Source organism: Seriola lalandi, unplaced genomic scaffold, assembly GCF_002814215.2.
Source record: "Seriola lalandi dorsalis isolate HSWRI2012SDOR001 ecotype SW California unplaced genomic scaffold, Sedor1 jcf7180002053772, whole genome shotgun sequence".
Taxonomy (NCBI): domain Eukaryota; kingdom Metazoa; phylum Chordata; class Actinopteri; order Carangiformes; family Carangidae; genus Seriola; species Seriola lalandi.
The window spans coordinates 41,305-52,297 of record NW_019524325.1 but is presented as its reverse complement, the minus strand read 5'-3'; the positions used below and the strand labels follow the sequence as shown (position 1 = coordinate 52,297).

At 41.4% G+C, this 10,993-nt stretch overlaps 1 protein-coding gene across 1 annotated transcript in view; it reads left to right on the top strand.

Moving 5' to 3' along the window:
- Positions 1 to 243: 243 nt before the first annotated feature.
- The window catches only part of LOC111651790 (metabotropic glutamate receptor 7-like), a 34,554-nt gene continuing 23,804 nt past the window's right edge, over positions 244 to 10,993 (top strand). Inside the window, exons 1-4 of the mRNA XM_023401841.2 lie at positions 244 to 456; positions 6,190 to 6,325; positions 6,965 to 7,119; positions 9,492 to 9,629. Of these exons, the coding sequence (XP_023257609.2) occupies positions 345 to 456; positions 6,190 to 6,325; positions 6,965 to 7,119; positions 9,492 to 9,629 (541 nt within the window). The 5' untranslated portion in view covers positions 244 to 344. The remainder of the gene's footprint in view (positions 457 to 6,189; positions 6,326 to 6,964; positions 7,120 to 9,491; positions 9,630 to 10,993) is intronic.

The window sequence follows — 10,993 nt, the reverse complement described above, 5'->3', positions numbered from 1 at the left end:
TATCCTATGTGGCACATTGAGGGCATACGGTGCATGAATTTCACTCTCAAATAAAATGTCAGACAGCAAATATTGTGTACTGTATAGTAAATAGTGAGGGATTTTGGACATGGCCATTTAAAAATGTGATATGTCAGAACAGTCACCATAGCAACCAAATATGATGCTGCACCAGAATAACGCCAACACATGAGTAAACGTTCCTTTCCTCTCTCCGACCCCAACCCTTTCTCCTCAAGATCCCGCAGATCAGCTATGCGTCAACAGCCCCGGAGTTGAGTGACGACAGGCGCTATGACTTCTTCTCGCGGGTGGTTCCTCCAGACTCATTCCAGGCCCAGGCCATGGTGGACATTATCCAAGCCCTGGGCTGGTCTTACGTCTCCACCATTGCCTCGGAGGGCAGCTATGGAGAGAAAGGAGTAGAGGCCTTCACACAACTCTCCAAAGAAGCAGGTAAGGAAAGGTGATCAGTGATGGACACTACACAAAATGAATATATTTGTCTTCTTTAAAACATGCACTTTCAGTTTTGGCCCAGAGAAAGTTCAGTTTTCCAGTTCATTGTGAAATATGTTTTCGGTGGATGAATTATTGATCTGTTTGGCAACTTCTGCTTCTGTTCCCCAGTGAATTGTGGAGTGTTACTGGAAATGTAGACAGAGAAACGGCTTTTAGAGAAGATGCCGTGTCGCAGTAATGAGCATTGCCTGTACTCATGTCACTGTTTTGTTTGTTTGTTTGTTTGTTTGTTTTTACTTTTAAATATAACCATTTCAGCTTTTTGCAAACTCCGAAGAGGAATTGTCTGAAAATTTCTAATTCGGTGTCTTTGGCCAACACAGAAGAGAGAGAGAGAGAGAGAGAGAGAGAGAGAGAGAGAGAGAGAGAGAGGCCTGGCAACTGGTCATTTGGGAGAGTTTTGTTTTATGATCTGCCTTTTCAGTTTCACTCAACCTCATTTTTTATCCCTGCTAGTGAGAGTGCAGGGCTCTGAGGATGTTAATGATGACAGTCAGCTTTATGGTCAGTTCAAACCACTCTGGTCCAGTTGTGCGTATGAAGCAGCAGGGTTTCAGATATTTAGTCTTTTTAGAAGCGAAGCCTGCCTTCTCTGGTCAACGTCTCGAGGCATTTCCCTAAGAAACCATGTGATTAAAAAGAGAGAGCTGAACCACTGACTGGTCTAGAAAGCAAGCTATTAGAATCAGTCATGTTTGTTGGGTCCTGTAATGTAACATTAATGGTGATTGTTTAAAGTGGCAGTGATCCTCTTTTTGGCTTGACAGTCAAACTGTTGCATTAAGATTTCGGTTTTCAGAGGTTAGGATAAGGGTCCTGAGGAGCACTTACAGCATAACACAGATTTTGCGTTCAAACGAGGTGTTGTGGTTTTGCCTGTATTGGGCTGAAAATTGTGCACACGCTTGACTCACCTGCTTTTTCCACATTGATGCTGTTGTTGGCATTTGGCTGTACATGTGAATCAGCAGTCATTGCTGTAGCCAGGAGACACTCAGTTGCTATACAGTACAATGGGTCGGCTATCTTTGTCAAATCATGTGATCTATTGTACTGTGCTTAGGTCTGTAGAGACTTCGCATAGTTGCTGCTGCAGTATTTCTACAAGATCAGGACGAGGATACATTACTACAGTCATGTTGGATGACTGTAAGATGGTTTTTAACGCACAAGAGTTGGCAATAGGTCTGTGTTCAAAAACCCAATTCTTTTTCCATCTTTTTGAAAGAATCACTTTAAGATAAATATAATCTGTGCTGGAAAGATGACCCTCCGTTACCCATGATAGCACATCCGTGCAACTCACAACACCAGGACCAAGTATTTTGCTGCTTCTCACCTTAACCTCTTTGGATCCCAATCCATTTCCTGTAAATCTTCAGGGAGTGATCTGTCTTTTCTAACAGACTAATGTGCGGAAACCTCTAAAATGAGCAAAGCTAATGACATCCCACAGGCACCGATCAGAAGTCCACCATGCATTTTTTATCAGTGTGCATTTGTGTCCAGTGTGATCACTCATTAAAACTTTAAAAAGCTGTTTGTGGCTGCGTAATTTGCATCGACAGAAAGAGAGAGACGGGGAAGAGAGAGAGAGAGAGAGAGAGAGACAGCGAGAAAGCAGCCTGTGTACGAACAAATAAGGAAAACTCCTGCTTTAAGGCTTATTTTGGAAGTTTCATTTCATCTTATATCCTGTGATAAATGCAGTTTCTTCCAGCTGGTGTTCTCAGATATATTTTCCACTTCTCCCTTTTGCAAAAAGCCGCAAACACACTGATATTCTTATGACTCCTGAACAGCTACACAAGGAGTATGAAATCATAAACCATTGTTGTTGTTGACTCATCCTGTTGCTTCCAAGCTGCACTCACTTTGCAGTATTTTGTATTCATATACAAATGGGAATTATTTCCTCTCAAGAAAAGCTCCCTTTACCCAAGGCATCTTATCTTTAATAAACACAATAATTATGTAATAGCACAACTATACATTCCCAGGATTCACTCAAAGGCGGCGGTTCTGCATTAAAACTGACTGGAATGGATTGAATTGAAAAAAATCTGAGTGAATAGGAAGGAGAATATCTGGAAAATACTGTAAGTGTATTATGAGTAACTGCAGAGCAAAAGCAACATTGTAGGGTGGATTTTGTTGCAGCATCCCTGCAAGTTGATCAATGAGACCTTGAGACGGTTTTTGTGGCTGCTCTGTTTGGTTGCAGTGAAATGTCAGATGCATTAGCAGGATTCTCGCTTCACCACTTCAAGGAGAACCATCTAGCGGACTAATGCAATATGGTTGCCCATTACCCCAAGCTGAGACTGGAGTGATGGTCAGCCTGTATTGATCTCTTCTGCTTTTTCTTTTTTTTTTCTTTCTTTCTCTCTCCTATATAGGCACTGTTCCATTGTGCACCTTCATCCTGGCTGCAGGTGAAGCTGGCAGAGATTAATCTTGTTTGTATTTTTCTGTGTCTGTCTGGACTCAAGCCAGAGCGATGGAGTTCAGTTTTCCCATTTGATAAAAAGGCTTGCATTTGAGGAAAACCTCCCACAAAATATCACTGTAGAATTGATTGCAGCAAGTTGCCAACACTATGCGTCCTTAGATCAAGTCTGGGCACTGAGGGGGGAAAAAAAAATCAGCCAGTGTATAGCACTCATATTTAGCAGTAGGAATAGACTGTAGAAGAGGCCTGATGCGTTTGCAAACACCATAAAATAGACCATGATATTTCTACATGACCCCTCAACATTGTCAAATCCCAGAACAGCAACGAGGAATGTCGTGCAGGATATGGAAGGGCACACAGATGCTGAATATGAATGTCAGCTGCATGGCAGCCCATTTTGATGTGCTCCCACGTGCTCAGGCGGGGAGACGGGAGCGAGCAAGTCTGCCTTTTGACTGTCGAGGTGATAAATATAATTGCAGCATTATGGATCCCCTGGAGGTTTGGGTTTGGAGGGTGTTGAGTAGGCAGGTGGGGGGTCAAATCCATCAAGAGCCTCTAATTTAAAGGGATTTGTATTTCACTAAGCAAAATGGCAAAGCTGGATTCCCCACCCTGAAGTGCATTTTCAGAACCGAGGGCATTGAGGATGAATAATGGAAGCAGTTAATGCAGGGCATGACCTATGGCACTCAGACAGATAAGTGGAGAACTTCCAAGACCTGATGAATTTAGTCATCATGATCATTAAGCTGTCTTTGATATATTAATCAAATGTGGAGCAGAGGGTAGGGGTTCACGGTGCATATACTTTTGAGATAATTTTGTGGGATCATAGGTAAATGAATAAGGTGCAGCGAAAAAATCCAGTGTCACAAACCAGCACATCTCACTTCTATTGTAAGCAGAAATTTAAAAAGCATACGTGTCGTCCTCACTGACTCTAAGTGACAGCTAGACAGTACAGTATCACTATACAATCCTATTTCTTGGATGAGACTTCAACAAGTTGGAATAAAACACTCTCCTCTCCCACAGCCTGACATTTATCTGTCTCGCAACACACATCTCCAGCCAACACAGACGTGCAGCTCTTCTTTTAAACCCACAGTTTCTTTCGAGGACTCTTTCAAGTCCGCACAATACCTTCCAGTGACAGGTGAAGGCAGTCCGACCCACAGCACAGCGCTCTGGAAGCACAGATACACCACTTGCATTTCCATCACACCCGCCTCCCCAACTAAAAGACTGACTGGCCATCTGACTGACTGACAGATGAGGTATTCTGCAGGAATTCAATAATTTAGCCACCGCTGCACAACCGCCGATCTGCAGCCTTTAGGGCGGTCTTAAACTCGCAGCACGTTCAGCTCTGGTGCCCTCTGCTTCACTCTGAAGATGGGATTTGCTCCAAATGCTTCTTATCTTCATCAGTGGCTCCTGTGGTCTCCATCTGTATTATTGACTGTTTTGACCTATAATACATCTCTGTTCAAGACCATCATAACTCTTCACACAGGCCCACAGGGTTCTTTGTTGCAATGGGGATAATGTATTTTCATGAGACTTCAGTTCTCAGCATATTATGAGTTTATCCTTTTTTGCCTCTCTGGAGTGAAAAGTGCGTGTGATACCTACCTGCAGACTTACTGGCCCCCTGGAGCTGAAAGCTGCTGCTAATACGCCAGAATCAAATGTTAAACAGCGCTAGTTTTCTAAAACAGAAATCTTGAAGTGCAGTGTCACACTGTAGGATTTTCTGGCTGGAATCAACTTAAATCTCTGTTCTGAAACAGAGCTTTGGTGTCGTCCCTTGGAGACCTGCAAATGCTGACTGCTCTGCACAAATGACACCAAGCACGTCTCACTTTAACAGGATACTACAAACCCTTGAGCAACAGCTAGGCCATTGGCGAGATCTTCACTTTTTTTCATGTGTAGTCCACTTGGGGAGGATAACAGCAGTCATCCCTGAATGTTTTCTCACATCAAGAAATATTCCTAATTCTGCCTGCTGGTAGTAGAAAAATGGATAGTTAAGGGGCGGTTCAGCAGTTGTCATTTTGCTATCTTTTGCCTTTAGAAATGCCACAGTAAACCATGACTGGAGATGTGTGATCTGCCAGCTAAAAGCTGTTTATATCAAAGTAATGAGCCTGAGGAGACTGGCAATTAGGAGATTCCTTCCATTTCTCTGTCTACTCAGGGAAATTCAAACTGAAAGGTTATTGGGTAGACTATTAAAATGCTTGAGCAGGAGATATTTTAATTGGTTTGTGTAGAGCTTTGCTGTTGACTCAGGCTGGGCCTACAGTAGTTAGGATGTTCCCTTGCACAGGTGATCATATTATCTGTTTATCTAAAGTGCTTCAAAGGTTAGCGTGTCCTTCACACCTATAATTACCGTACCAGAGCGGAGCAAAAACTCTTTTATTAGTACTATTTTTTTTGGTGAAAGATATAATTTTGCTTCTCTGCCTGATAATGAGTTGTTGAATAAAACCCTGAAGATAACAATACCTAGCAATCTGTTAAAAGCCAATTGCAATAATATACTGTGCCAAATACAGTATCTAGCAACAATTTAGCAGCACACGGAAGTAATCAGTACCCTTCGTCCTGTAAAAAATCATTAGTGGTGACCTGTCTGAGAATGATTTATTGTCAATATTAATATCCTCTTTGTTTGTTATTGCCTGCTGTGCTATCTGATTGGTGCAGGGTCCAACAAGAGATGTTTGATAATGGCTTTAAATGAAAAGTCAATGGAAAGCTGTTGGATTTTCACAAATACTTAATATGAAATCTGTAGCTTTATGTCCCTGTTGGTGCGGATTATTGGATTTGTTATAGCTGATATGTTTGTTACTCTCTGTGAAATGGTGCTGGTGCTCAGTCGGTAGGCGCAGTTTGAGTGTTATATTGCATGCTGCTGTGGTTTGCAGATCATTGCCAAAATGTAAATGTATACACTGTAAGACTATCATTTAGACTCTGTAGCAAGCATGACAGCATCATCAAAATCTCACTATTGTGTGTAGATGTGTTTCCCATTTCCATATGGGTGAGATTTTCATAGGAAAAAAAAAGCAGCTATTATGACCTCAGGCTTTGTGTGCATGTGAGTGTGTATACATTTGTGTGTGAGAGTGAGTGAATGGTTGAGATCATCCCAGAGGCCTTATCATTTCTTACTCCTTTCCCATTAAAAGGTGGAATCTGCATCGCCCAGTCTTTGAAAATACCCCACAACCCCAAGCTGGAGGATTATGACAAAGCCATCCAACAACTCCTGGAAACGCAGCACTCGCGGGCAGTCGTCATTTTTGCCAGTGAAGAAGACATACGGTGAGGAGCGCAGCACATTCTGGCTTCATCCATGTTGCTCAGGCGTGTTGATGACTTGCCATGTTCAAGTCTTTAATCTCTGAGTAGCAGCTCCTGAAGACAGGCTAGAGGCACAGATTTACCATGCGCACAGGATGTCTGCTACACAAACATACCTCCAAAAACACAAACACAAGCCTGCCTCAGAGGAGGAGTGGGAATACAGATCACAACAAAGCAACAGAGATATTGTTTCATTTACAATGCCCCATGGGGAGTGTTTATGTAAAGAAACACAGAATCAAACATTTAGTACCTGTAAATTCAGAATGAAGTGAATGTGATTGTAAAATGTAAAAGAAGAGACGAATGAGAGATTGAGAGTAACTGCCTATCGCTATCCCTATTATCTTCAAATAAGATATAAAAACAACATATTTTCTCAACACAAAACAAAACATAAACCAGTTAATGAAAAAAATAGTAGTTTTCCTCCTTTCTTTCTCGCCTTTAATGAGAAGAACGAATGAAAAACTGTACATGACAGGGCTGAAATGCCCAAACAGCTCCTTAAAGCCAGCTGTGCCTTTTTTGTAATAGATATTAGATTGCACACGCCTCTTGTACTCTCTCCTAATTCACACACGGATGTCCTTGCAGGGGAGTTCTCAATGCCACCAAGAGGGCCAATCAGGTGGGCCATTTCCTGTGGATTGGATCTGACAGCTGGGGGGCCAAGAGCAGTCCCATCCACCAGCTTGAAGATGTAGCGGTGGGAGCAGTCACTATACTGCCCAAGCGCTCCTCCATTAAAGGTACAGACATACCAGAGCGCGCACACACACAAACACACACACACACACACACACACACACACACACACACACACACACACACACACACACACACACAGACTCACACCACATGTATAGTTTTCAACTGGACTGTTTTAAAGGGACTCATTGTTTATTTGTGTAATTATTTACAGACCATACTAGAATTCATAAGTTATGAAATCTATGAAAAACCTGCAATAACTGTTTTTATAGCCACTCAGGGGCAGCAAAAAGTTTTAAACACTGACATCTTATCATCTTATAAAACTGATATGATGATCTTGTTAGCAAGCAGTTGCGATTTACACGTCCATTAGATACAGATCAACAGTAGCCTTAATTTAAAGTCGTGTTTCTGTGCCATCTGGCAGATCAGTCTGATATTCACTGTCTCTGTTAAATAGTCATGTGGTCGAGTGTAAATATGAAAATATTGGGGGCAATATCCTGGTGCCTGAATGGTTATGGCACATACCACATAACTGCAATCTTCACAATTCGTTCAAGATATACGTGTATGTGTGTGTGTGTGTGTGTGTGTGTGTGTGTGTGTGTGTGTGTGTGTGTGTGTGTGTGTGTGTGCACATATATACGACCGACCCCATTCACACTATACATAGTAATTTCAACCATTGTCAATATGAAAAGAAATTGATTAGTTTGGTCTCAAGAACATATTGGACATTTTTTAACATTTCCATGTCATTGACTCACTCACAAGCCCATTTAAATGCAAATCAACACAAATGCCAAAAAGAAAATGCACATATAAGATATACTATTCAAAAGTCTGTGACGTTCAATGCATTTCAAGAGAGGTGATGTAATTTTATTTACCCACTTCGTCTCCGTCTGTCTCACCTATTTCAGCTTAAGTTGGCAGTTTCCTGCATTTCTCAGAATGACTTTCGACAGTCCTCAGAGAACAAGTATGACCTTGTTGTTACATATGGCCGTGGGTTGCACATGACCAGACTAAAATCAGTCTGAATAAATTGGCTATTTTATTATTAAACGTAGAACCAGTAAATGTAACAGTGTCCCCTCTTGCAGACAGCACATATTGATCAGTGTGGTTTTACTTGCTTTAAAAGTCAAGAGTCTCCGATCGCAGACTACTGGAGAAATTAGTCTCTTTATCATTATTGAAATGAACACGAAATGAAAGGTCTTTAATGTGGTTTTTAATATTAAGCATTTATGCTTTTTTTTGATCATTTTAACATTTTTAACATTAACTGTTTTTATGAGCTTAGAAGTGGATTCCTCTGTAAAACTGCAGCCTAAAAATGTCCACCCACAAGAAAAAGGAAGTAAACGAGGAAATTATACTGCTGCATTTGCCAGGACATGTACAAATTTACCACAGAAATAGAATATTGTCAGCATGTACCACCTATTTAAAGTTCTGTCCAGTGTCACAGTCCTAATAACCACTAATCATTACAATCGGGGAAATATGAAAGCTTGAGTTTTATGAAGCTTTTCTTAATTAGGGAAGGTCTAGTCAGGACAAATGTACACTCTGGCAGCAGCAAGAATATTATTAATCCACCATGCATCATTGATGGTCTTTTGAAAAGAAAATCAGCTGAGTCATTCAGCTCTGATTAGCCATTATCACCTCTACCCACGACTCAGCTGATATGACTGGATAACAGACAGTGGAGACACAGACAGACACACTTTAAAATGTGGAATTCGTTATTCTCCAGACGGAAAATTGTGTGTTTTTAAAAATAAAATTAAAAAAAATTAAAAAAATTCTCAGTGAAGTTCAGTTCCAGCTCAGCTTCCTGACCCACATTGGATGATAGAATTGCACAAACAAGAGAGCAAAATCCAGCAATACAGGCTTTCTTTCTGCTTTGTTGAAGCAAGTTATCTCTCCTCAAATTAATGCGTCATACAGGCACCTAAGCCCTGTTGAAATTAGTAATAAGCTAATACATCATGCCTTCAATCCACTTCTGTAGTAATGGATTTTATGAAGTGAGGAAAACCTGTTCAGCACCTACAGGACCTCACAGCCCGAGGCAACAGGCTGTGGCACCACTTAGAATCCCTGCGTTATTTATTATGCATCCTGTTTTTTAATTAATGTAATTTCCTAGATGAAAGAAGTGATTAAAGTTCCATGGGGCTTGAGAGGAAGAGGAACCACCGTGGTCAAATTTTGATGAAGTAGTGCTTGCTGGTGTGCTTCCAACACCTAGCAGCCACCACCACACCGCCACCACCGCCACCGCAGCACCACACTGCTTCACAAGCTTCGCTTCATTTCCTCCAGGTTGGAATTGGTTGATAATTGGCCCGGAACTGAGCCATTCTCCTCTTTCCTCTGTTCCCAGGGTTTGATGAATACTTTACTGCGCTCACCCTGGAGAACAATCGCAGGAACGTGTGGTTTGCTGAGTTTTGGGAAGAAAACTTTGACTGCAGGCTCCTCAGTGCCTCAAAGAGAGAGGATTCGAGCCGCAAATGCACAGGTACATGGGTTTTGACATGAACTAATTAGGATAATTTCTGTAAAACACTAAAAGACGATGCATAATATCATCCTCCTATATCTTTTTGAGGTGAACTTGACCTTTGGTTTGCATTAGAAGCTGAAGATAGACCTTTGGGGTTTTAAATTTGCCCCTCTTGTCTGCGGCGCAGCCAGAAAGTCTAACACCAGGTGTTTCCACCCAGCGGGTGCATGACAGGCTGAGTTTATAATTAGAATAATAATGCACCACGTGGTATTAGTCATACTACAGTTACACACCGTCTGCTCCTGCGGCTAATGTCCTGTAACTCTTAAATCCCATATTCCCTCCATTCCCCCTTAACTCAGTCACCTTTACAGCTCAGCATAGTCTAACTGAGTACATTTCATTTAGGTTCGAAATTACGGGGGAAAATGACAAAATGCCACGTAAATACCGTTCATGCCCCCCTCTTGCTTTATTGCCACCTTTGTGGTAGAATTAATGATAGTGTTGTTGCTAACAGTGATGCATCCATCTATTACCTAAACTCTGCCTGCCAGCACTGTGACTGGCATTTCACTGCATGTATTATCTACGTGGATGATGCCTGTGATGTGGGATGCTGTATTAATCTTGCTTGCATACGTGATGATGGTAATAGCAGTGTGACACAAATTACTGTTTGCTGAGGGATTTTGTTTCCTTTATAATCTCCTGTTTAGCGTCGTCTGTCATGCGTCAAAGACAGAAGACGCTCGTCCACTTAGTGAGTCCCACAAACGCTCTATAAAAATGACTATAAATGTCTTTTATCTTTTTTTCATTTCCTCTGAAAATAGCTGTCACTATATTCTCTTCTTTTTTTTATACCTCAAGCCAAGCTGATATTTATGAATGTTATACTAACGGGAGGCTTTTGCATTCACAGGCTGTCCATTGAGCACCCTATGCAGAGCTCGGAAAACCAAAAAGGTTATGTGTGGGCTGAAATATATGTTAAGTTCTGAGGAATGGGATGAAATGTCAGCACAGATTGCTTTTGACCTCCCTCACTCTATGCAAGTCTCCCACACCCTTATATGCGTCCTATTAACATCATCTGCTCCTCCACTGAGCTCTCCACGGGAACTATGAACAGCTCTCACTGAAGAGAAAATTGTCTTTTAGTGTTTGCCGTTATTTTCTTGATGGTGCATTTTTATTATCCAGGCGCTTGAATGTTATAATTATGATGATAATGATGATGATCATGATGATGATCATTATTATTAGTAAAAGTAACAGTAGTATTTTTGCTGTTATCATTTCCATTCACCCGTTGAAATGCAGCTTTTATCTACCAGGAGGATAAAATAGCTTCTTCAGTTTGTAACAAAAAC